The 27048-nt window shown below is 38.7% G+C and overlaps 3 protein-coding genes and 1 long non-coding RNA gene across 5 annotated transcripts; 3 read left to right on the forward strand and 1 right to left on the reverse strand.

The window, feature by feature from the left end:
* Positions 1 to 507: 507 nt before the first annotated feature.
* Positions 508 to 3517, forward strand: msx1b (muscle segment homeobox 1b). Its single transcript, XM_023797762.2, has 2 exons — positions 508 to 976; positions 1720 to 3517. Exons 1-2 carry the CDS (start codon positions 571 to 573, stop codon positions 2133 to 2135), a joined length of 822 nt encoding a protein of 273 aa, XP_023653530.1. The 5' UTR covers positions 508 to 570; the 3' UTR covers positions 2136 to 3517.
* Positions 3518 to 6181: 2664 nt separating this feature from the next.
* On the forward strand, positions 6182 to 14262 carry tubgcp2 (tubulin gamma complex component 2). 2 transcript variants are annotated; one of them, XM_023798480.2, is made up of 18 exons: positions 6182 to 6298; positions 6719 to 6871; positions 7019 to 7147; positions 7274 to 7450; positions 7590 to 7749; positions 8074 to 8281; positions 9002 to 9201; positions 9287 to 9476; positions 9651 to 9796; positions 10793 to 10973; positions 11273 to 11453; positions 11955 to 12127; positions 12358 to 12486; positions 12751 to 12871; positions 13078 to 13221; positions 13394 to 13522; positions 13604 to 13767; positions 13863 to 14262. In XM_023798480.2, the coding sequence occupies exons 2-18, from the start codon at positions 6722 to 6724 to the stop codon at positions 13936 to 13938; spliced, it is 2658 nt and encodes an 885-aa protein (XP_023654248.1). In that variant the 5' UTR covers positions 6182 to 6298; positions 6719 to 6721; the 3' UTR covers positions 13939 to 14262. The 2 variants fall into 2 exon arrangements, with proteins under 2 accessions (XP_023654248.1, XP_023654257.1); XM_023798489.2 differs by lacking the exons at positions 13394 to 13522; positions 13604 to 13767; positions 13863 to 14262 and having other exon boundaries at positions 13031 to 13167.
* Positions 13188 to 15352, reverse strand: LOC111836872 (uncharacterized). The gene is made up of 3 exons (XR_002836504.2): positions 15265 to 15352; positions 13516 to 13711; positions 13188 to 13310 (listed from the first exon to the last, which is right to left on the reverse strand). It is a non-coding gene; the product is annotated as an uncharacterized lncRNA (long non-coding RNA).
* Positions 14652 to 26911, forward strand: adam8b (ADAM metallopeptidase domain 8b). The gene is made up of 22 exons (XM_023798503.2): positions 14652 to 14837; positions 15000 to 15106; positions 15611 to 15684; positions 15932 to 16010; positions 16171 to 16247; positions 16932 to 17115; positions 17532 to 17597; positions 17719 to 17790; positions 17919 to 18088; positions 18421 to 18502; positions 18651 to 18793; positions 19258 to 19417; positions 19500 to 19589; positions 19719 to 19914; positions 21526 to 21628; positions 21828 to 21993; positions 22117 to 22194; positions 22302 to 22386; positions 22631 to 22748; positions 22896 to 23070; positions 24407 to 24463; positions 24542 to 26911. Exons 1-22 carry the CDS (start codon positions 14786 to 14788, stop codon positions 24611 to 24613), a joined length of 2406 nt encoding a protein of 801 aa, XP_023654271.2. The 5' UTR covers positions 14652 to 14785; the 3' UTR covers positions 24614 to 26911.
* The last annotated feature ends 137 nt before the right edge of the window (positions 26912 to 27048 follow it).

Here is a 27048-nt window from a genome sequence, read left to right on the forward strand (position 1 = left end):
GTGTCATTTAAAATTGGTGTAGATTTATACCTTACATGTTTGTTTAGCCAACTTTTTGCTTGCTGTATTAGTTTTAAAACTAGCGTATTTCGATATGGAATCTAAAAACTGAATTGAAATAGGCAATGGTTGTTAATCAGACAACTGTCTTTTTTAATGAAAACCCTCAAGTGATGTTTTTACTGTAAATCATCTGTGTGGGTTCAACTAATGAGAAAAACGGGTCTGCCCTACTGGTTAATTATTCCAAAACTGGTCTAGAGACTATGTTCCTATACGACTTCAGCCCCCTAGCTATCAACAAACATCTTCAGCAAGCCGTCTAAGATTACTCCTCTTTTTTCCGTATCTCCCTTGATGTGTTTGAGACGATAATTAGCCAATCAAATGAAACTCCGGCCACGTCATCAGCCAAAGTTAACCAGCTGATTGGAAGGCGGCGAGATAACAGGCACTGCGACGCTTTAAAAGCTGAAACTAAACCAGATGCAAAGAATCTTGCTAACCGCTGTTCCGAGAAGTTGAGGAAACACGGGCGCAGTTCAGGACTGTCAGTTCAATTAAAGTTGTATGGCCCCATACTCTTGTAATATGAATCCTGTTCAGGGGTCTCCATCCCAAGAGCTAAATCTCCAAGAGAAAGGAAATTCTGAGAAGGAAGACATTAAACCAAAAGACAAGTTTTCCAAAGGATGTAAAAGTAAAACCTTTAGTCTTCCTTTTAGTGTGGAATCGCTTATTTCTCACAGAACGACCTGCAGGGCGCAATATTCTTCCTTTGACGCAGATTTGGGTGTATCTAAGCCTGGCGCGGAACCAACTAAACAAAATCTTCCGAGGACAATATATACAGGGAGTAACATATCTGTGGACGGTTTTGCAAGTTTGTCGGAGTGCACCAGAAATGAAAATGAAGAAGTTAACGAAAAGGATCAGAGACCCTGGATCGAGACTTCGTCCTATTCCGCTTCGCCTAGTAAGTTCAGTTTGCCCTGTCATTAGCGCTGAAGTATAGCCTAGATTTTGCTGGGTAGTTTTGCATTTTTAAAAAAATATGAAATAATTACAGCGATTGGCATATAAGAATATAACAGTCGTTTTATTAGAATTTTGTTTTCGTTGTTGCCGTTGTTGTTGTTGTTGTTATTGATGATGATGATGATGATGACGATGAGGAAGATGATGATGATTAGTTCCTTGTCTTTGTAAGTTTTGGTAAAATTGTTCGAGTAAATGCTTCGCTGGTTTTTAATGACGCTAGTAAACTGCAAGCTCTGCAGTTATAACAGAATTAACTTTCCTACTGCCTTTCAATAACGGATAGGCTATATTGGGAACTTAAAACTTATAAAGATTGAAAAGGTTGTGTGAATATCTGACAGGAAGAACACAACCTTCACTTACAATATCATTTTGCTGACATACTGTACCTTGAGCTAATGTTTTGTTAAGTTTTCATCGGTAGTATCAACAGCGTTCCCCTGGGACTGTACACGGCTATATTCTGGCCCTCATTTTAACTGACGTATAGCAATGATAATACACTCATTCATCTTTCAAATCCTTTATCTAGAAAAGGCATTGATCTATAGTGTAATATCAGGGCATATAGTGGCATTTTTAATATTTGGAATGGATACTCAGAATCTTTTTATTACAGAAAGCAATGACAATGATTTGAATTTGCGCAATAACAGGTTTCTTGTTTTTATTAAACAGGACATTCCAGTCCATCTCCGTGCCCCCTCAGGAAACACAAGAACAACAGAAAACCTCGTACGCCTTTTACGACATCACAGTTGCTTTCTTTGGAGAGAAAGTTTCGCCAGAAACAGTACCTTTCCATAGCAGAAAGAGCAGAATTCTCCAATTCACTTAATCTGACGGAGACACAAGTCAAAATCTGGTTCCAGAACAGGAGGGCTAAGGCCAAGAGACTCCAGGAGGCCGAACTGGAAAAGTTTAAACTCGCAACAAAGCCCCTTGTACCTGCCTTTGCCTTTCCCTTTCCTCTTGGTGCTCACGTAGGATCTCCATCAGTTTACGGACCTTCTAACTCATACCCAAGACCTTCCTTGCCCGTTCCCGGACTTTTTGGTGGACCTGTGACTTATGGAATGTATTATCTGTCTTAAACAAGTCAAACCTCATATAAATACATAAAGTTTGTACAGTCATGTTTATGAGCTCATGTTGCCGGTGTGCGTAAAACACAGTGTGACTCGTAAAACAGTCAAAATCTAAATTCTATTTTTTTTTTAAAGAATGTAGGAACGTTACAAACCATTTATGAGTTCATATGCATAGAGTTTTTATACACTATATAATTTCAACGAATATAAACGTGTTCTTTAACTTGGAACAAGGAAATTGTCTTTTCGGGTGTGTAAAATTGCAGGGGGTATTACATATAAACTTACGGACTGCTCACATTCTTTCAATTTTTGCTTTTTTATTTTTTGGTTAAAGTAATTGTAACATAATATATACAGTTTGGGACAAAGTAGTTTTTGATAAAATTTAGGAAAATATAAAATTCTAACATATAGGTTACAGTAATACCTGCCTAAGTGAAGACGCGTCTAAGATCTCGTTAAACTTTGAACTATGAATAGCCTATATGAACACACCTCGTAAATGACATGAACTTAATTCTGACTGAGAATTATCGCTTGTATAATGTTTCGATATCCTTAGACTGAGAACCAAAGCCGAATAGGTATCCAGCTTAACGCAGTTTAATCTTTTATTGAATGTTTCACCAGCAAACGAAGGGCATTTGAGTGAATCTACGGTGAAGACAACGGAAAGTGGCAAACTGAATCGCCTTCTACGTTTTCTGCCTAAGCAAAGACTGTAACATAGAGATAAAATTATATTTTTGGAGTCTAAAGAAGCAAATCGTTTTGAAGATGTATTTTGCAGGGGAAATGCTTACATTATTTAATATGTACCATTTTTGAACACTACCGTTTTATGACGAATACAGCCGTAGTCGCACTTGTCATTTTTTTAATGCTTGAAAGTCTTTGCAGACACTGCTATGCAGTTAGTGCATTAACGTCTATTTGCTTGTTTTTTAAAATGTACAGTGTTGAACTATTTTGATACATATTTACATTTAAGTAGTTTGACCGGCGCTGAAATTCAAGGCAAAGATGACAGCAAGGGAATCACACGTGTGTAACGCCCCTACGCAAGAGGGCCATCAAGTTCAGAGAGCCGAAGAGAATACAGATGACAAATTTAAGTAATTGGCCTGAATTTTGCATTTAAAGATTCGTTACTGACTAATTGCACATTCATTTTCCTTGAGGAATCACTAGACAGCCCTGGATTTCTGCAAAATGTAATTCACTGTATTACTGTAAACAATAGACCTAGACCTTGGCTGTTGTCTGTTTCAGAATCAAGACTGATTGTTCATATTTATAGAATGTGTTTCATATGTGTTCATGTATATATGTTAATTTGTACAGATAAACCTTGTGTAAAATAAATAAAGCATTTAAATGTATGTAGTGGACATACTACGTAGTTGTTTTTGTTTTCTAAGAATTGCAGTGTGTATATAAAAAAGATTTCTCCCACAAAATGGGAATCTGAAATGTCATTTGGAATTAAAACAGCACAATATAGGCCTACGTCAGGGTAATATTTTCTATGCAGTTATGCATGTGTTTATGAGATAAGGCAAACAGACATTATGGTTTGGAAAATTCAACTTTTCTTACACTGAATGTATCTGGCAGTTTATTACAAGCCACCATGGGTGGTTTATCACAGTATGATTGTGTTGCTCATAAACATGTACAGAAAAAGGACCAATTTGTACCTTTGAGGATACAATTACTTGTCACTGGGGCTGTACCCTCAAGGGTCTGACAATTGTAGGCAAATGTATCTTTTAAGGTACAGAAATTGACTCTGTACCTTTTTTTCTGACAGTATATTGTAGCCTATATAAACGCATAAGTTATAAAGACACTATACCCTTTGTTTTCTTATATATGTCTGCCCATTTAAGGAGTTTTGGCGTAGTTGTTCAGTAAGCCTTTGAACCACAATATAGGAAATAGCAAGAAACACTCCTGGAATATCAACCATTAACTTAAGGCATGTCCTAGTATCAAAAATCTCATGCAAACAGTTAACTTTCTGGTTAAGTAAACTGATTATATATTTATTTTACATATTTAACTATTGGAAGTAGATAAACATATGCACATAATTATATTATTACCAGCAAAATTAAAACAAAAAGTAAATGATAACAATCACCAAAATCTTAATTAGTAAGAAATAGTTCTAATGTTTTGGTTTATTTGTTCTCCCTACAACTTTTCATGGCAAAAATGTTTCCATTTTCAAAGTGGTCTTTCTTGTACTTGATTTTTAAAACTGTAACAGTACAATATATTTGTATTTGATATACTACAATGGCCCGCGACCCTGAATAGGAAAAGTGGTTTCAAAAAAAGGATGGATGGATGGACAGATGAACGGACAGACGGGTGGATGGATGGAAGGATGTATCTGTAATGGTCATTAAGTGTTAGGTGTTAGAATTATTATTCACGCCTGGAGTATTTAAGTAAACTTGCTTTTGTATTTTATTCTAAATGAATATAGTTGAGCTCATGATCAACTTCAAGCTAGCGCTATAGAAAAAGAAGGTGTGCATTGCAGCCTTTTAAATGTTATTTTTCAATAGAAATTGATTATGGATAATCCATTGCAGTGCAGTTTAAAGTGACACGAAGTGTCAGCCAGCAGCATGAAATAAGATGGCTTTAGATGGAATTCTAGCAAACACAGGACCATAAATATTCACTTGTAGCTGCAGTGTGGCTCTTGGCAGCGGCAGATCCTCACGGTTTATGTCCCTCATTTCTTGGCAGCATCATTCCTGCAACCGGCCAAAATAGCATTTCATTTCTGGCTCACAACACCAGGGGAGCTGCCACTTCAGAAATCTCTATTACTACTTATACTTCACTGTTGTAAGTTCCTCCTAATGTTTTTTTTCCATTTTCTTCTTTTAAAATACAGAAAGTCCTTCCCACGGTCTGTCGACTAAATAGGTGGTGGATCACTGCTACAAGTTTACACAAAGTCCCGACGCTGATATGAATTATTCTACAAACATACATTGTCTGCATAATTTAGCATTATCTATAGGGTTTTAAATTCTTAGTACTAGTTTTAAAATGTATACAAAGACAGGTCAACAGCTGAGGTTTTTGAGTGTGTTGTCAAGAATTTTCATCAAAACTAAATTACTCATTCTACATTCTACTTAAATAACCGTCTAAAACATTATGGATTTTTGTATTAGAATGGCTATTATTATTATTATTATTATTATTATTATTATTATTATTATTATTATTATTATTATTATTATATATCCTTACTTAAGAATAGCTGCTATGAATAACACACTGTCCTTGTTCTGTAGTGGCGCTTGAAAACGTAGTTGCCAAATTCAAACAGCAGATGGTAGCATATGAAAAAGAAATATGCATACGCACGCACATGCAGTGCGTACAGTTTACTTGACTATCATTTCTCTATATCTGGAAGCTTTGAATAAAAAGTTATATGTTACGGTAAGAATAAACCCAGTGTTTTAAGTAGTTATGTTGGAAAGAAGAAGACCAATTCTACATCATGGGTTGTCCAGTAAACAAACGAGAAGAATATAGTTCATTTTTGCGTCATGACTAATACAACTGATTTTGGGGGCTAATTCAAAGTGAATATACCTAATTCTACAAAAACCAAAGCTAAATAATTTGTGCATGAAGGAAACCAATGAGAAATTACATTCTGTGAGAAACTGACTTAATGATGTGCACTTTTTGCTCTCTTTTTAATTGATTGGGTATTCTTTTATTGCAATTATTTCTCTACTGTGCATATTATTATTACTATTATTATTATTACAACTTTTAATTTGTGTACTTTCTTGTATTTATATATGTATATCGCTGCTACTTAAATGAGAGTTGCCAACTGAATTTCGTTGTTAATGTAAATTACAATGACAATAAAGTGTTTTCCGTTTCCGTTTACATATGTGGTTATGAGAAGTACCATTTTCATTTGAGAATTTGTCCAAACCAAAAAAAACCGTAATATTGATACCCGGAACCTTTGAAAGGAGCAGCATGTTGTCGGCGGAGCGAGATAGCGTCTGCACCATGTGTTTTGTTTAGCGTTCGCGCTCAAGAGCTGTCGGTGGGATGTGCCTTGCTGGCTGAGTGGTAACGTTACTGGCCTTTGCATTGGAAATGTAAGCATCTCTACTACTTTATATAAATTTATCACGTTTTCTGAATGTTTTATGTCTGTACAGTTTAGGTTTAGGAGAATTGCATTATTTGTTACTGATTTTTAATTAGGTCATCACGAGATATCGTTTTTAATATATTTAATTATCTGTTTGCATTAATAGTGTTGGCACACAGATATTATGTAGTACATAAAGTTTTATGCACTGTTTAAATCAGCTCGATTGTCTTCTAATACTGGCCGTATGCGTTATAGCGGACCATGGCTAGCTGTCTCAGTGTCTGCAGTTACCCAGCCATTGAGATGTCAGACATGCTACCGCTGATTTCCGTTTTTCGAGTCCGTTTGCCTTTCAGTTTTGTCAGTTGTTGAATACCCAGCGGCTTAACAATGCTCCCAATCTTATTTTATCCATTTGAAGAAAATGAGTGAGTTCCGAATACATCACGATGTCAACGAGCTGCTCAGTTTGCTCCACGTACGAGGAGGCGACGGAGCTGAAGTCTACATCGACTTACTGCAGAAAAACAGGACTCCTTATGTTACCACCACGGTGTCGGCGCACAGCGCGAAGGTAAGGGCATAAGCACGCGCATGGCCTTCATTCTGCTCCGTGTTTAGGGAAAATGACCAAATAGTGCTTATTTGTGAAATGAATCATAAATGTGTAGATGCATATCTTGCTGACACCCCCTATCCCATGATCTTTTATATTAATCAGGTGAAAATCGCAGAGTTTTCGAAAACCCCGGATGACTTCTTGAGGAAGTATGAGGAAATTAAGTCAAAGAATGCCCGCAACCTTGATCCCCTGGTTTACTTGTTGTCAAAACTCACAGAGGATAAAGAGGTAACAGCTGGATTTTTGGGAAAATAACATGCTATTGCATAAGTCATTTTTGACACCACTATTATTTACATGCCATCAAAGGGTTAATCTACCCGGACATATCTACATCACCTATATTTTCCCCAGACCCTGCATTGCCTGCAGCAAAATGCAAAGGAGCGATCGGAGACGTCCTCCAACACTGCAGCCAGCAGTAGCACGAATTTCACCATACCTTCAACCTCTACTAAGATGTCCATGCAGGAGCTGGAGGAGCTACGGAAGAAGCTCGGAACTGCCACGGCCAGCTCAACAGTCCAGCAGGTGCACTGCAGTCATATGGCATCACACTGTTTCTGTGGCGTGTCACCACTGCATCTGCACCCAAGCTGCCAGATGTCAGTCAGTGCATTGGTTTCCCTTTATCTGATGCATTGCCGTTTAAAAACCGTCTTCCTTGTAGTCGGCTGAAGTCACCCGAAAGATGTTGAGGGAAAGACACAATAAGAAGAACCCCACCATGCTGAATCCTGTGTTTCCGAACTGGGTTTATGAAAGACCTGCACTTATCGGCGATTTCCTTACTGGCGTGCCTGCAGTCATCGATCCAGCTCATGCTGTAGGTGAGTGCTCCTGTGTCTTAGGTGTTCATAACTCCTTTCTTAAAGGGCCAGCTGCCTGGGACCTTTCAGTACAGGCCTCATTTCAGCTGTGCTTTGCACTTCCTTTGTAAGTATTTCTCTCCTACGCTGTTCAGTTTCTCTTTTAAAAAAAAATAAAATAAATGGAACTCCTAGGAGCTAAATTTGCTGCAGTGCCATTGGGGAACCTGTATAATACTGCAGGCCGCCGGTCTCTCACGTGACACATTTAAAAGCAGAATGATGGAGAAAGTAGAAGGTAGTTTTTACGCCATGGTTTTAACTTTCTGTCTCACGTGTTCCCAGGTACCATGCCGCTGGCGGCCCAGGAACAAGCGCTGGTTGAAGACCTGTTATATGTGCTGTTAGGAGTCGATGGGAGGGACGTTGTAGCACAGCCCGTGTTGGGTCGACAGAGTCGTTCCTTTATCATCGATCCAACCTTAGACATGTCGGTCAAGGAGCTTGTGAACAGGATCTTGCCAGTTGCAGCCAGCTACTCCACGATTACCCGGTAAGGAATTTGGAATTATATTTGAGATATCGAACATAGAAGGCCCCTTAAACCCGCTTCAGCTTACTGTCGATTAATCTGTGTACTACCTGCACTTTCTCAACAATATTGTATTATTTGTGCATCATGTATAACTATCTCATCTCTGTATCGCATTACTTATTTATTATTGCATCTATGAATTCTTATACTGCACAGGCTAGTCCTCTATTGCACTGCGATTTGTTCTGTCCCCCCATGTCCTCGTGCACCCGCTCTCATACCCCTCAACTGTGGCACAAGAATTTCATCACATTCCCCAAATACATGTTACCATAAAACTTCCAATTTGCAGCTTGAGTTAAATAGCAGGGCATGTCCATATTTGCTGCATTTTTAAAATATATTTGAGATAATAATAGACAGGAATTAGAATTAGGTGATCAGTGATCATTGTTGACACACCACAGCACAACAACAAAAAATATCCTCTGCATTTAACCCATGTGTGACATCGTGACATAGCAGGAGGCCACTAATTCAGCGCCCGGGCAGCAGTGCTTGGGGACGGTACCTTGCTCAGGGTACCTCAGTGGTGCCTTGCTGGTTGGGGATTCGAACCAGCAATCCTTCAATTACAAGTGCGCTTCCCTAACCATTAAGCCACCACCGCTATCCTATCCTGTTTGTTTAAAATTCATTACTTTTTTTTTCTATTATCCTGTGATTTCTCTCACGCAGCTTTATAGAGGAGAAGTCGTCTTTCGAGTACGGCCAGGTGAATCACGCCCTCACGGCCGCCATGAGGACGCTGATGAAGGAGTACCTGATTCTGGTAACGCAGCTGGAGCACCTCCACAGGCAGGGATTGCTCTCGCTTCAGAAGATGTGGTTTTATATTCAGCCAACCATGAGAACCATGGAGATCCTTGCTTCCATCGGTAAGCCTGGCTGTCTGTATGCAGAGCACCATGTGCACTTGACCTTAGCGTTCGCTAACGCTGTCTGTTCTTGGTTCCTTCCCAGCCACCTCTGTTGACAAAGGAGACTGCATGGGAGGGGCCACATTAAGCCTTCTCCATGACCGCACGTTCAACTACACCGGAGACAATCAAGCCCAGGAGCTGTGCCTATACCTCACAAAAGCAGCTAGCGTCCCTTACTTTGAGATACTCGAGAAGTGGATCTACAGGGGCATCATTAAAGACCCATACAGGTATTGAGTCCGTTTATTTACAGCAGATCTTTTGAGCTTGGCTGTCATTAAATGTCAATATGATATTAGTTCACAGCTACGTTTGTGCCATAATTGCACAACTGAGTTATTTGGAGTATTAAGGTATTTTTTTGTTGTTGACAAGCTTTTTGTCCTGAATTGTTGTCTCACTAGTGAATTTATGGTGGAAGAGCATGAGCTTCAGAAGGAGAAGATTCAGGAGGACTATAACGATAAGTACTGGGATCAGCGGTATACAATCGTGCAGCACAGAATCCCATCATTCCTCCAAAAGATGGCCGACAAAATATTAAGCACAGGTTAGTGCTAGTTTTTGGGCATGCATGTGCGTGTGTATTTGCGCGCGTGTGTGTTTGCGCGCATGTGTGTGTGTGTGTGTGTGTGTGTGTGTGCACACGTGCGCGTGTGTGTATGTGTGTGTGGTTGTGTATGCTCATGTGTATATACACACAACTATGGAAAAAATTAAGAAACCACCGCACAATTTTTTGTTTCACTCATTTCTCATTTTCTGGGTGTACGTATGTGGATAATACACATTTTCTGCTAACTGCAGCCTGGTTCTTTCTCTGTTTCTCTATAATGAAGGGCTTCTTCCTTGCTTTCTGGGACTTCAGTCCTGCTTCTAGGAGCTTCTGCCCTTTACCTGGCTGGTTTCTGGTCGTTCCCAGTGTCTCCTGCTTCACATTATTCTTGTGCACTGCTATCTTAGAAATTTTGGACCTGGAAGCAACTTGCTGCTCAGCATAGCCTTCTGCCAGCAGATCCAGGACTAAACCAGGATTTAAAAATGCAGATGTCTTAAAATATAGAGTGGTCTCTTAATTTTTTTCCAATGTTTGTATCTGTGTGTGTGTGTGTGTGTGTGATCATTCCATAATATTCCATTTTAATTCAGAAATTCCCAAAAAAGTTTTAGCGCCACCATTTTTGATTTTGATTAAATTTGACCTGTGAATCACACACCGCAGGTACCCAAAAAAAACGATGTGTTTTCTTGTGAACTGTATCTTTCCTACTGTTAAAGTTTTAATGGTTTTATTGTAAACATTTCTGAGCTCTGGAAGGTATGTGTAATTTGCATGCCAAACTTAATCAAACTCAGAAATGGTAATGGAAAGGCCATTTGTTGAATTACAATGGAATGACCCATAAATCTTTCATTTAGAGATCAATAATCTACCTTTTCAGTTTGTCATGGTTGTTCTTCTATCAGTGATATTACATTAACAATGTTAGCAATAAACAATGGAAACTTTGTATCTTTTTCTGTCATTCTATAATGTGTGGTAAAGGAAAGTATCTGAATGTGGTGAGGGAGTGCGGTCGCGATGTGACGTGCCCAGATGCCAAAGAGGTCCTGTACACTCTGAAGGAAAGAGCCTACGTTGAGCAGATTGAAAAGGCCTATAATTATGCCAGCAAGGTCCTCCTCAGCTTTCTGATGGAAGAGAAGGAGCTCGTGACAAGACTCAGGTAAAGGGCTCTTGTGAGATAGGTTTATTGCATTACATCTTTGAGTGCATTATCTGGTTTTAATGCTATTTTAATGCTATCTTGTTTTAGTGCCTATCATCCTATGCTTCTTTAAGCTTTCTCTTATGTATGTTCTATTCACGTCAGTCGTTTCCTATTTCACATACTGTGTGTTTACTAAAATTATTCAAGTTAATTTACCCTTGATGATATTATGTATTGGCTGTACTCCTGGGGTTTGAACTGGCACAGGAAATGACATTGTCTACATTAAGATTCAGCTTTGCTTTCTTCTGTAGATCGATTAAGCACTACTTCCTAATGGACAAGGGAGACTTTTTCGTTCATTTTATGGATCTGACCGAGGAGGAACTGAAAAAACAAGTGGATGACATCATTCCACCCAGACTGGAAGCCTTGTTGGAGCTGGCTCTGAGGATGAGCACTGCAAACACCGACCCATTTAAAGATGACCTGAAGGTGCTCGATTTGATTGTGCTTGGTCAGTTATTTTCCCCCAGGATTGGCGAACAATTTATTGAAATGTTCCTTAATAATACAAAAGCTAGGTATACCGTAGCACTGGTTGCCTTTGGTACTCTTAGCGGAAATTAATAGGGAGAAGGAGTTCCAAGACTGTCCACATGGGTGCGCCAGGTAGCTTGCAGTGTGACACTTCTGGAACGAACGGTTTGTTTTTCACCAGCAAAAGTTGACTTTCCTGTCAGAAGAAAAGTTGTTAACTGATTTAAGCACACAGGAAATGATGAAGCACGTTGACATTCTCATTGTGATCATGTTAGCAGAGGCTATTGTCAAATATAGGAGAAAACATGTGGGAATTTTATTATATAATTTTAATTTTAATATATCACCAAATTTAAAAATCCCTTTTCAAGACACAAATTTATCCAAATAGGTGTTACAGTGTGTGAGTTTATCTGATTTTTGTACCGTAGTTGTTGTTTTTGATTTTTACAGATCGACTTGATGCCACATGACGTCATCACACAACTCTTGCGGGTCCTGGCCATCGAGACCAAGCAGGAGAAGGCGATTATCAACGCCGACCCAACGGATGTCGCTCTCAGTGGCCTGGAGGCCTTTTCGTTCGATTACATTGTCAAATGGCCGCTGTCACTCATTATCAACAGGTGCATAGTGTGTGCCACTTGCTGGTTCTCTGGAACGATCCAGCCGTTCATAATTCTCTTCCGGATCAATTTCAACACATTTTCAATGTTTTTCTTATGCATAGTGTTGAAACAATATATATGCAAAAATAATGTTTAAAGATAACGACCATGTCAGGAACTGCATTTTTCAGCACTGGTTATTGAAGACCCCAGTACCACAAAGCTGCCATTTATTTTCATAATTACAGGAAGGCCCTGACCAGGTATCAGATGTTGTTCCGACACATGTTTTACTGTAAGCATGTGGAAAGACTGTTGTGCAACGTGTGGATTAGCAACAAAGCAGCTAACCAGTATTCTCTTCACTCAGCCAAGTGGTGAGTCTAAATACAATTTAGTATCATTTAAGAAAGAATAAACGGTGATGAATGCATACACTTTATTCGTTGGATAACTATTAAGTTCCGTAGCTATATACATAAACAGTAGATGTCAGATAAGTTCGTGTTTAGAAAATCCTGCGTGCAACATTAATAAATTACGTATTGGTGCAGTAATTATTACCAGATAAACAGTGGTGTGTTGTAAACTTATCCTATATCAGTCTTTTTTAATGTTTTTTTTTTTCCTCCTCTGTATAGGTTCGCTACAGCCTTTGCGCTAAGACAGCGGATGCTGAACTTTGTCCAGAACATTCAGTATTACATGATGTTTGAAGTCATGGAGCCAACGTGGCACAATATGGAAAACAACCTGAAATCTGTAAGCACAAGCTGCATGTTTTACTCATTTTATTGCAGTTTACTTCATTCACATCTACATTGTCTGTACAGGCAGCTGTGACATAGAAAAACCAACAGGAAGATTGATTTAGACTTACTTTTGGAAGTTGTAACTACACAATATTAATCTCTCCTGCAGGAGGTCCCCAGTTAGAAGAGTTACACATAGTATCTTCTGTCCCGTAGGCGTCAAACATCGATGACGTCCTGTGCCATCATACCAGCTTTCTGGATAACTGCCTCAAAGACTGCATGTTGACCAATCCTGAGCTCCTCAAGATCTTCTCGAAGCTAATGTCCGTGTGCGTCATGTTCACAAACTGCATGCAGGTGCGTAGACGTCAAGGAGCGGCTTCAGGTGCTTTGTTTTTAATGCATTCAGTTTACATTTTGCTGTTTCTCATAATGCACTGGAAGTTCTGGAAAGAGGACAGAAGCGTTGGCTGCCAGTAGTTTGCCAAGTGAATGAGTTTCATGTTGATTTTTGACTTTGTTGTCGCAGCGGTTCACTCAGAGCATGAGGGTGGACAGCGAAATGAAACGGCTCACTCTTGAGCATGGCACGATGGACGGCCCCCCCACAAAGAATGAACGCACTGAAGAGGCAGAGAAGAAAAGACTCACCTCCAAGGTGAGTCCCCATGTAGAAATTTCTCCTTGAATGACAGCACACCCCTAGAGATTTCCTGAATTATTTTTTTTTCCCTTTCAGTTCTTGGCAGAGCACGTCGATGCTCTGCAGTCTGACTCTGGTTTCGAAGCAACGATCAGCAAGTTTGACTCTAACTTCAGTAGCTTGTTGCTGGACCTGTTGGATAAACTGAGCATATACAGCACTAATGACTGTGAGCACAGTATGATCAACATAATCTACAGGTACACATTCACTCCTTAACCTCCAATTAATTTTGTTTAAAAAAAAAACAAAAAACGTCAATGCTGGTCATTAATTAAATGTCTTGACCTCACAGGCTGGATTTCAATGGATTCTACACAGAACGCTTAGAGCGAATGGCCATCGAAAGAAGTCAGAAGGCAGCTGCTTAGCATAGTATGCAACCTCCATGAAGTCTGCTGATTGAGTGTCTCGAAAATATTTATGTGTCCTACCAAAACATGTACTTTATAGTTAACTTCGTAAATCAAGCTTAGCTATTGAGCATGCCTTGTGATTAAAAGAGACTTTTATCAATATTGAGAGATGGATCATACATGTTTTTGTTTGATTAAGAAATTAAACATTGTGCTATAAGAATTTATTGCTCTACCCTGACATAAATAAGCAGCCCAGAATTTTCAATACCAATGTGGACCTGGATGCTTAATTGCTGTATTAATTGTTATTAAAGTGTAGAACTGTTTAATTATAAACGACCACTCGCACTGTATATTCATACAAAAGTATCATGGGATTTTCAAAGTGAACCTTGACTTTTCAGGTGTCCTGCTTTGTTTTGACTTTGAATTCTGGAGCTATGAATGTTTAACGAAGTCATTAGCCTCATCCCACCTTGTAAGCAAAAATCACCCCTGTTATATGTAGGAACAGGGAGGGACAGGGATGTATATCCCCCAATACTTCATTTACATTCATTTTGTATCCCCCTCCCCCCCCCTCAAAAAAGACGTTTGCATCATTTAAATGACTAAGTTGCACCCCCCAAATCAAACTCTCTCATGTGCCCCCTTCAGACATGATAGTTCACAGAAATGTATCTTAATAGTTGAAGCTAACTTGGGGAAAAAAATACTGGAAGCAGAGCGACTTCCTGAAGTGAGTCACAGCCCGTAACTTCCTGGACGGTCAGATCACGGTTCCTATGTTAATCATGAAGAAACTGTAGGCACGCTGCCTTCCAGTACTGACGGCGTTGAGCCGCTAACTGCTGCCACCATGCGCTTGTGCTCCTTGGATATTACTCTATTTTTAGTGATTGTATCTGTAGGTAAGCAAATTAGTACGTGGTGTATTGAAAGTGCCCCGTATTTTTTGCGTGGAAACGCAATATTCATGAATGTATTTAAATGTGTACCTACTTTGGGATATGTTAAGCTGAATGGATATATCTACGTTAGTGTTCTATGTTAATGCCTTAAGATACTTTCAGGTTCATTCGTCACAAGTGAACGCAGGCTTTCTCATGTGAAGGACTACACTGTTGTCAGACCGCAGAAACTCGCCATTCGTGCCAAACGAAACTTGTCCTCGGAAAAGGTGCGTGGTTTTAATTTAGATACTGGGAGGCTGGATTACCTTATTCTTACTCAACATTACGCGTCCTTAAAGTGTGGATTTTCGTAACTTCTTCCCGTTTTATAATAATAATAATAATAATTATTATTATTATTTAGCCACCGTTGACTACGACTTACCAGATAAAAAGCAGAATCTAAGCCCAAGAGCCGTATTCACACAAATGTTTCTATGATGGGAAAATGAGTATTGGGGCGTTTCCTGTTGCGGAGGTTCTATTCCCAGAGGGCCTTTTCATGGACCACAATATGCTTGTGTTTAAGTTTTTTTTCGTACTCATATTGACCCATTGAACATATTTTATTACTTAAAAAATATATATATGTTACGTATATCTATATTTTGTTTATATACCGGTTTAACTACTTAGGGCGGCCGTTCCTGCATGCTTTTTTGCCTCAAGAGTAGACGAGTTAAACTAAAAAGACACAACAATCTGGACCTATTTGACCGCTTCTTATGCAGGAATATCCAGACAAGCTGCGGTATGCATTGTCTATTGAGGGAGAAGACTATATATTCAACCTGGAAAAAAACAGGTAAGATTTTGTTCTATTAAATATCTTACGTGTCTTGTGAAAAGAATGAGTATTTAAATAATATGTATATATATCTATCTGTGATAGAGAAAAGTTTGGCTTTATTCATTTTGGTTTTTAATCAAGAAATACATTTATTATAACTCTGTCTTATAATTTGAAGATAAGGTGTTCGTTAATTATGTCATTTTTACAGTAACCTTAACTTGAATCAATCAAATAATTATCAACCATTTTAAACTTTTAGGTTTCTGTTAGGAAAGGATTATACAGAAACATACTATTTGGATAATGGAACTGAAGTCACAGTATTACCAAATGATGAGGTATGGATGTTATTTTATTATGCAATAAACAATCCATCCATTCTTCAGCCAGGAGTATCTATTCTATTTGATATCTATATTAAATTAGCTTCATCTAAATAATTAGTGGTTTTTTGCTCTTCATGTAAGAAATCTGCCACACTAATGCATCTTCTTGTAGGACCACTGTTATTATCATGGGGACGTTCAAGATATTAAAGACTCTGCAGTTAGTGTGGGCTTGTGCTCTGGAATGAGGTGTGTATTTTGATTATCGGTTATATATTGTTGTATGGTAGTAGCCCCAAGTGAGATTAAAAATTGGATGTATACATTCGACCTACAACTGCTAGATATTTGTTTTTTATGCAGTTTTCAAATGGAACCAGTTGTTCATTATAGAAGCCTTTATAAAAGCTCACAAACTGTGAAAACCTTGGTACAGATATGATTAACATATTATTTGTTTAAATATTACAGAAATTGATGTACTAAATAACATTTTTAAAGCAATGTTCTAACAATGCGTCTGACATTCCTTACCATTTGGTAGCTTAATAAAATGCTTAAATTCTTAAATGCTTTTTTTTTACAATTTGGTGGCTTAATAGTATGAAACAAGGGGTTAAAATGCTTGCTTCATTTTTATTTAAGAGCATTATAATCTTATATTTCATTGAAACAATGAGAAAAAACATGTGACATTGCGTGACAATGGATTTAATAAGGAATTCTATATTTCCACTTTTATGTTATCAATATGGATTGTTACTTTGTTTTCTTCAGCAAGATGCAGTCCTGTACTATTTAGCTAATAGCAGATTCCATCATTTCTGTTTCACAAGAGTTAGCTGATGTCCCTGAATCCGGCCTCTGTATGCCTCTGATACAGGAGTTAAAAGTGTGGCATCCTACCATAAGTCTCTTGTCCTCACGCTGCAGGGGTTTCGTGAGGGCTAAGCAGACAGTATACTTCATCGAACCTTTGGCCAACTTCACAGAGGGCGACCATGCCATTTACAAAGAAGAGCATCTGAGAAGAAAGAGATCCTCGTGTGGTCACTACAACAATACTTACTATGACCATGGGCCCAGAGTCTCTGGGATGTTTAAGCCCAGTGTTTGGGTACTGTTACCGACTTCTTTGACATGTACAGATCAGTGTCGGTCATAGACCCTGTGGCGCCGTAGTCGGTTAAACTTGCTGAGTTTGGACACCAGCAGTAACTAAAGGTGATGATATACAAGGCAACTTTTTAAGCAATGTTGCTTAGCAATTACCAACCAGGTGGTAATTTGGATCTGGCTCATCACAAAAAGTTGCCCACTGCCAGTCACAGTTTTTCAAACAGAAATTTGTTGCCCAATATTAATTGGAAAGGGCCCAAGCAACATTGCTCAAAAAGCTGCCCTGCGTGTTACTCTGAGTCGGCACCTTAGCAACCATCATTAAACTAGTGTCGAAAGAAAAACATCTTTTGAAATATTTTCTTTCAATACTATTCATGTGCTTTACATTTTTTTTAAATTCTTCCTTTTTAGAAAAGCAATTCACTTTTCAATGGAGAACAATTTGTCGAGATGTTTTTGGTGGCTGACAATGCAGAGGTTTGTACTTTTTTTGATAATTATTTTGAAAATTTAGGATCCAATGATGGATTTTGTATGCTGTGATGTCTTTGTGAAAGTTTTTTTTCTCTTTATAGATTTTTGTTGTTTTTTGTTTCAGTATAGAAAATGTGATGGGAAGATGGAAAAAGTAAAAGCAAGAATGCTGGAAGTAGTAAATCATGTTGACAAGGTAACATCCAGACTTATAATTTGTCATCTGTGTTTGGATGAGTGTGTTTAATTCAGTTAATTCAGTTTTGAATGATGTAAGCATTGCGTAGCAAGGCTCTAACTGCCACCCAATGTATGTCGTTTCAGCTGTATCGCCCTCTAAACATTCATGTAGTGTTAGTAGGTCTGGAGGTTTGGTCTCACATGGACAAGATTTATGTCAGCACTAATCCTGACACAACCTTGACAAATTTTCTCCAGTGGAGACAGAACAGCCTTATCAATAAGAGAAAACATGACAATGCACAACTTGTCACGTGAGTACCTATTTATATGATATATATGCTTCAAGCATTAAAGAAAAATAAGGTTTTATTTATTTTTAGTTATTTATATTAGTTGTATTTAAAAATACCTGTTCTGACATCTTTTCTTGTTCCTATTTAATGCAAATAAAAATTCTTTAAGATAGAGAAAATTACACATTAAATACATTAGTCTGAACAATGAAAATGTTGAATGTGGCCATGTCTTCTGCCTAATGAGAGGTGTTTTACTTGATCAGTTTCAATTGAACCAGCAGCACATCAAAAGTGCACGCTTGGATATTCTTTCATTATTTGGCTGATTCTTCCTCTTCTTTTCACAGTGGTATTGATTTTGATGGAGATACTGTGGGTTTGGCAAACAAATTTGCAATGTGTGAATACGGCTCTGGGGCGGTGAATCAGGTATTTGGGCTTATATATAATATACATACACACACAAGACTAAACTCATGAATCCAGAAGTTGATGATTTTCTATTTTTTTTTTTTATTATTATTCAAATAATAGTATGTAAAAGAGTTGCCTAATGATTCTGTTTTTTTCCCTTAAGGATCATCATGTAAATTCTATTGGTGTAGCTTCGACAGTCGCGCATGAGATGGGTCACAACTTGGGTTTGTCACATGATACTTCTGATTGTTCCTGTGGCACATCATCAGGCAATAGAAACTGCATTATGGCAGATCGTGTTGGGTAAGATGTTTGCTTCCCTAAACAACAGTGGATGACCAATAAAATAAAAATATATATGTACACACACACAAATGCTTCTCGCTTTAAGATGGTTTGACTTTTATTTTATGATGGTGTGATAGTGATGAACATTCAGTAGTCAACTTAAAAGACTTGGCTAATGAAATGCTGTACGATACGTTCTACTGCGACCAAGCGATGGCAGGATCCACACCGCCACGCTTCCTGTCTGTGTTGTGAGCGTAAACATCTCATACAGTGTTTAACAACATATTGTACGGTGTTTTTTTCTGTGTTTAATCAAATCAGTTTGTATTTACTTATTGACTTGTCAATTACTGCTATTTAGATAGTTACAGTAATTATTTATTTACTTATTCAGCCTTCAGTGCTTAATTATTTTACTTTTTAAATCTTGTGATTGTAGGTTTCCTTTAATTTGCTTCTTGCATTATAATTTTCAGATCCATCTTCCCAGAGACATTCAGCAGCTGCAGTAAAACTGAGCTGAGTCAGTTCCTACAGCAGTATAACCCTCGATGCCTGTTGAATAACCCAGGCCCCGTGATTTGTGGCAATGGTTACCTGGAGCCAGGAGAGGAATGCGACTGCGGCACCCCGCAGGTGAGGCTGCCCTGTTCTGAGACTTCGAATCAATGTGCAATGTGTTTCACTGCCCCTGATTTCTGAACCGTGGACATTGCAGGATTGCAATAATGCCTGTTGTAACGCCACCACATGCCGACTGACTAAAGGATCTCAATGTGCATCTGGAGGGTGCTGTGAGAATTGCCAGGTAGCCCCTCTTTGTCTCCATTTTTCAAGTTTTGCAAAATGTATTTAGAGCATTGCATTTAGCTGTGAACTAAAAAGCGTGGCAGGCTTTAACTACAGGAAACACAATATCTTCCTTCCTTTTTAAAAGCTCAAGCGTTCCGGAAGCCTGTGCAGAAAATCTGCAAATGACTGTGACTTGGAGGAATATTGCACGGGCACATCAGCAGAATGTCCAAAGAATGTGTTTAAGATGAATGGGATTCCTTGCAACTTCAACCAAGGGTACTGCTACAATGGTCAATGCCCAACGCTCCTTCAGCACTGCAAACGATTGTGGGGTTCAGGTACCTACAGACGTGACTTGCTTTCTTTTTGTATGTAGGGCATTTTGTGACTCAGCAGGTTAGAATACAGTGCCTCTGATCAGAAGGTGGCCAGCTGGACATCCTGTTTTTGCCAGTTCAAAGTGCGCCTGGGTCAATAAGGGAGGGGCTTGCATTTCACTTCTTTAGCCAATCACAGTCATATGACATCACCACATTCATGCATTTTTTAATGATTTTCAAACTCTCTGCTTACAACCATCAAGCCGGGTGCAGTGTGTGGTTCAGCAGGCTAAGCCTCTGTGCCTGTGATTGGAAGTTCAAGCCTTTTTGTCATTATTATTGTTATTATCACTATTATTGTCACCATTATTATCATGATAGCCTTTGCAGCTAAGCATGGTCCTATATAACAAAAGGCATACAAAATAAAATGGGCACTTTACAAATGTGTGCACCTTACTGGTTAATCAGAAAACACTGCATGTGGTGATGTCATACAATGTTGACCCAGGGACACGTTGAACTCGGTGAAATCAGGACACGCATGACCCGGTTCAAATCAGGAAGTCAGCCGTCGGGGTGTCACCATTGAGCCCTTGAGCAAGACTCTTGAACACTCTTAACTGATGGCGCAGTCGTTAGCACTGTTGCGTCACACCTCTGGGGCCAGGGCTGAGTCTCTGCCAGGGTTCCATGTGTATGGGGTTTTCTCCAGGTTCCCCAGTTTCCCCTCACAGTCCAAAAACATGCTAAGGTTAACTGAAGTTACTAAATTGTCTGTAGCTATAAATGGTGTGTGTGTGCCCTGTGATGTGTCAACACTCCATCCTATGTTGTTCCCTGCCCTGTGATGTGTCGGCACCCCATCCTATGTTGTCCCCTGCCCTGTGATGTGTCAACACCCCATCCTATGTTGTTCCCTGCCCTGTGATGTGTCGGCACCCCATCCTATGTTGTCCCCTGCCCTGTGATGTGTCGGCACCCCATCCTATGTTGTTCCCTACCCTGTGATGTGTCGAAACCCCATCCTATGTTGTCCCCTGCCCTGTGATGTGTCGGCACCCCATCCTATGTTGTTCCCTGCCCTGTGATGTGTCGGCACCCCATCCTATGTTGTCCCCTACCCTGTGATGTGTCGACACCCCATCCTATGTTGTTCCCTGCCCTGTGATGTGTCGGCACCCCATCCTATGTTGTCCCCTGCCCTGTGATGTGTCGACACCCCATCCTATGTTGTTCCCTGCCCTGTGATGTGTCTGCACCCCATCCTATGTTGTCCCCTGCCCTGTGATGTGTCGGCACCCCATCCTATGTTGTCCCCTGCCCTGTGATGTGTCGGCACCCCATCCTATGTTGTTCCCTGCCCTGTGATGTGTCAACACCCCATCCTATGTTGTTCCCTGCCCTGTGATGTGTCGGCACCCCATCCTATGTTGTCCCCTGCCCTGTTCCCATAGGCTCTGCATCCCCATGGCTCTGAATAGGACAAGTGGTTACAGAAAATGGATGAATGTATATGCATATAGTACATATGTCAAATTTTTCAATCTTTTATTAGACTTGTAGATTGTTTTATAAAGACATTTGTTTACATGACATTGTTTTAATAATGTTGTTGTAATCCTTCAGATGCACAAGTTGGCAGCGATCTGTGCTTTGAAGAAAATACAGCTGGTTCATATTATGCATATTGCAAAAACACTAAAGATCGCTACCTCAGCTGTGCAAAAGAGTAAGTGTGCTTGTGTATTAATGTAACAGAAATTAATATATCTTACAGTATGAGTTTGCCTTTTTGAACTAGTTTAAGTTTTTTCAACTGCATATTAATTTTGTGATCTGGATTATCTAATGTTTTTCTATTCAGAATAGTGAAGTTTTAAAGAGTTGCTTCAGTGTGGATACTTATACTAACCAGACTGTTTTTCCAGGGATGTGAAGTGTGGCACAATCTTTTGCACTAGCAGAAATAATCCTATAACTCAGAAAAGGTTAAACCTGGATTTGAATGGGATATCTTGCCATGTCGCTTTACCGGAAACTGAATCGAGTGACATTGGTATGGTACCCACAGGTGCAAAATGTGGAGACAACAAGGTACGAAGGTATTTTTTGTTTGTTGACACTTATTGTAGGATGCTATTGACCATGCCAGGTAGGTTTAGCTTCATGTGTTGAACGGTAAAGTAAAAAGTTCTTCTGTTCATAATCTGTCTATAGGTATGCTATAATAATGCGTGTCAAGACATTAAAGTGTACGGAAACAAGAACTGTGCAGCAAAATGCAGTGACAATGGGGTGAGCTTTGCACTAAATGAAGTTTTCCTTCATAATGACATGATTTGTCTGTTTGTTTGTTTGTTTGTTTGTTTGAGGTTATACTTACTGCATTGTCTGTCTGTTAGGTGTGTAATCATGAAGGACAGTGTCACTGTGACCCTGGCTGGGCTCCGCCCTACTGTAATGTCAAGTTTTCTGAGCTCACTCAAGGTCAGCCTTCACAATGCATGGCATCGTTGCGTTTGCTCCTAGTAACTGAGGCATCACGATCTACTATCTTTTGGCTATATATGTAATTAAAGTATTTGACAATATTGCCTTTAATGCTTAGTATGTACAGTTCTGCTGTGCTAAAATACACAGTTAATAGATCAATTAAAAGTAGTCTAAAAGGCTAAAAGAAAGTGCGGTCACATGGGTCGACACATGACCATTCTGCTGCTGTCTTTCGCAGGGAGTGCTTTGGCTGTTGGGGTGTCTGTAACTCTGGGAATTCTTATACCTCTTATGCTTGTTATTGGAGGATTAATGTGGTACAAAAAGACAAACAAAGTGGAATTCCTCACTAAAAAGTAAGCAACTTTTCACAATGTCCCTTTTATGGGTCAATTACTTGATTGGGTAGATGATAAAATTGTTGTATTCGGTAATTTGTGTTTTGTATTGTTTTTCCACGTCTCAAATTTAAAGTTTCTTTTTCCCCCATAAATGTTTTGCAGAAAAGTGCCCAGTGCCTCGAGTCTGACAAACCCACTATTTCACAAAGGCATTGTGAATGGCAGTTCTAGGGACAGGATTCACCAAATCAGTCAGCCAATCTTTGTGGAATCGTCAGTCACTCAAGCCTGCAGTCCATTGGTTGTCACTGTTGCTTCTAGCCACTCACCCCCCAAGGTAAAACAGTTTGTTTTACTGCAACTCTGGCATAATATATGGCTGTGGAATGTTTATTATCCGTGCGGTTTTTATGTACCCAGACTCTTATAGTAACATAACATTCGAGTGACAGTATATCACAGTCTTTATTGGATTCACATTTATTATGACCTTACCTGTGTTAATAGGGTCTGTACTTAGTACATTTTCTTTTACAACTAATGAAGAACTCATTAATGAAGACCTCTGGCCAGTCTGCAGTGCTAATTTACTTATGGCTGGGATGATGACTAAAACTAAAAAAGAAAAGAAAACCGCTAATCTGTGGAAATTTCCTATATGCCAAGAGGCTGGTTTTGAAATCCCCGCCAGATGTTATGTGGTGGCAGGGAACAGATATGCTTCTGGGCATAGACTTGTCCACATATCACATATCTTGTTTTCCTGTCATATGTCTTTCACTCGGTAATTTCATCACCTTCTACACAGATGGTGGCCGATAGCCTGAGGAACATTTTTATTGAGTGACTCTCTCTTGACTATGTTAATAGGCAAACCATGCACCACAACGTTGACAACGTTGTCATGTCTTCAGCTCAGTGTAGATCAGTGTCCCAGAATAAAATGGCAGCTATTGTTGTCCATGACACTGACGACTCTAGCTTTGCTCTCAGGAACAGAAGGGCTGTTTTCATATGATCCATTATGTCGGTTGTACTGCCTAAAAAGGGAAGTTGCTTTTTTCAGTTTCCCAGAATTGTCAAAATACTTTCACACTTGAGTAGACATGTTGTAGTCAGTACACAATAACATTCAGTCCCACTGGCACTGCCAGTGCAGGGTTGTCTATTCAGTCATACCAGGACTGAAGTTGCTGTATATAATAGCTTTGACTTATCGAAAACGATAACAATTACTTATCAGATTCCCAGGTTTATTGATAATTATCGATAAATTGATAAGTGGTCCCAGCACTAAATTTACTACCACCATAAGTAAAGTAGACACTGCAGTTACTCTATACCTGTTGACCTTAGAAACTACATATCACACAAACGGTTGTGGGGAATTTGCTCTATAGTAATGTTAACTTTTAGCCGATTATTTAGTCCAATTTCAATTTTCAGCCAATAAACCATAACATTCCCATCTCCAGCTTCCCCAAACAATGTAACATATCCACAAGTAAATACATAAATGTCTGTAGTTTATATTACTATATTAATAGTGTATCAGTTTGGGATATTTATTCCTAACTATTCCTTACTGATGATACTAAGAAAATAACACTTTGAAGATAATGAAATAAACAGATATTTTGTTGCACATCATAAATTAAATCTCTTCATCTTAGCCACAGGTTAAGCCACCACCCCCAGCAAGACCATTACCGCCACTAAATGTAAATCCGGTGAGTCATTTTAATTCCTAGATTTGTTCTCATAGGTATGTAAAATGGCAAGTCACAACTGTGATTGTATATTTACAGGTCAGAAAGCCACCAGTACCCCCAGTAAAACCTACAGGATCCACAACTCCTCAGAAACACCATCAATTATAAGTGCTAATTTGATAGCTTAATCTGAAACAATCTGAAATTAGACACTTTACTTGATGGGGCAGAAGTAACGCAGTTGTAAATAGTAAAGTGTTGCCTAAATGTGTTTGTTGTATATGTTTCTGGTGAAAACAGAGCATAATAAAAATGATGTTTAACATGGTATGTCTGCGGGACAAAAGGCTGCACTGACTCCCAACGCCAAGACCAGGGCCGGTATGCATAAAACTTCCTAAGAATGCTCTTAAGAATGGTCGTACACTTTGACTTAAGAGTTAAAAAATCTTAGCAAAAAGTAGGACCTAAGAGCATTGTATAAAGATGCTGAAAGTAACTTTCAGCAAAGTCTAAGCCCAATTCCTAAGTGCTGACGGAGCCAGCATTTAAGTGTCGTGAAATGAGGACTACAAATAAAATCCCGCCCCAAATACTGAGTTCAACCAATAGATGAGCTGCACGGTAAATATATTAGTGACATTAAACCGTTAATGTAGAGCTTTATACAACATACCTTTTTGTGATCATACCTTTAATTGGTTGTACGAAAATCTACCTAGCACACCACCAATCAATTTCCACTAATAGATGCACATGTTGTATAAATTATGGGTCAAACGCAAAACTCATAGCAAGACATTGGATTCTAAAAGAAAACCAAACTGGACGACAAACAAAACGGTTCTTTTGGCACAGTTGGTGCTTAAATGGAAGGAGGTAGTGCGACGAAAGTTTGGCCCAGCTGTTACAAGCACGGACAAAAAATGTGAAAGGAATGTGAAAAAAGGTGGTATAATGTTCTATTATGCATGCTTTCGCGAAAGGAAATCACAGTTTATAAAGCAAGCATGCAAGCTACAGGTTTGTGTCATTACTTATGTTGCTCTTATGACCCTCGCTATAATAGATGATGATGATGATAATAATAATTATTATTATATTTTTCCAGTTGCCAAAAACGTAGCATCATTATCACCTTCAGTTCAACTGTAAGTGCATTTTTAGGTGACGTAGGAGATTGTATCCTGTTCCTAATTAGGTCGGTAACAAAAATAATGCCTTCACGATCAAGCCTGTATCTTTTTATGAACTTATCATCGTAAATCCGCAGTACGTCTTTTCTTTGACGGAAAGTGCACGGTCTCCGTCTGTGTGCGCGTAGTGCGGCTGCCATCATTCAGCTCCTAACTGGCTTAGGAGTCCTCTCCAGCTCTCTTAAATAATTTAGGAGCTGAGACCAAGTCTTAACACTTAAGAATGTCTATGCATGCCACTTATTCTTAAGTCTGGAAGAAGGAGCAAAATCACGTCACTCTTAGAATTGTGACGCATTTAAAAGTGAAATTTTACTCTGAGAAGTTTTATGCATACCGCCCCTGATGACCAACAAAATAATTTTTGATTGCAACTCATTCAGAAATCGGGAGAGACCTTTTGACCATGGACAAGTTTCTGTGGGTGACTGGATTTGATAATGATGTAGGAACAGTATTTCACATTGATGCCTTCAGGAAACATTTTTATTTTTTATTTTATTTTATTTTTTCTAAGCAATGAGGAGCAGCTGTTTTACCTTAAGCTGTCTGATGATGTCATCTTCATTGTTTTTTTTATGTTTTGTACTTTGAGGGACCTTATGTAAAGGAGTAACATTTTTTTTGTACTGCACTTTGCAAATAGCTCCTGAAATAAAGGTAACTACTGGGAAGTAAAACGTGGCTTTTTTCCATTTTTTAGATTTAAGTATAATGTTTATGATCTTCTTAATGTCGCTTCGAACAAATGTGAAGCCTTGACTGCAAGTTCATATTGAAAACATCAAATGAACATTGAACTATCCATCTCTTTTAAAAACTTTGAATGCATTTGTGTAAATATTATGATTGTTGTTGATGTTATTATTGATGTTATTTAATGTCTAATTTGGTAGTTTACCGAATTGTTCTTGTAATTTTCTGGTCAGCAGTGCTGAACACAGCTTGTTTAGATGAGCTGTTTTTGTATTTTATTTATTCTGTTTTTTATTGAGTGTTCTAAATGTAAGAATTGCTATAGGCTGGTTTGTTTGTGTGATGATTGCATGCAATGTATGTTAAAACCTTTTTTTTTTTTGCAGTTTATGCTTTTTTAAGCCCTTAGTTTAGATGCAACTTCTTGAGACCTGTATATCATAAATGTGTCTTTACATTGCATACCTTTTTAAGTAAATAAATTAAACTGTAAACTTGTATCTTCCTGGTACTGGATAAGTCGGCCTATGTAGATGGAAAGAATGGATGAAAATAAATCCATGTTTTAAAATTACCTTTGTCTACCCCAGGCTATCACACACGCACATATATATTATTAAAAGTGATATATATAAGAACACATTCATAACACATTATAATGCATTCATAACATACAATGACGCTGTCATAATTATCCCATTAATTTGCAAA

The sequence above is a fragment of the Paramormyrops kingsleyae genome, chromosome 20, assembly GCF_048594095.1.
Source record: "Paramormyrops kingsleyae isolate MSU_618 chromosome 20, PKINGS_0.4, whole genome shotgun sequence".
In the NCBI taxonomy this organism is placed as follows: domain Eukaryota; kingdom Metazoa; phylum Chordata; class Actinopteri; order Osteoglossiformes; family Mormyridae; genus Paramormyrops; species Paramormyrops kingsleyae.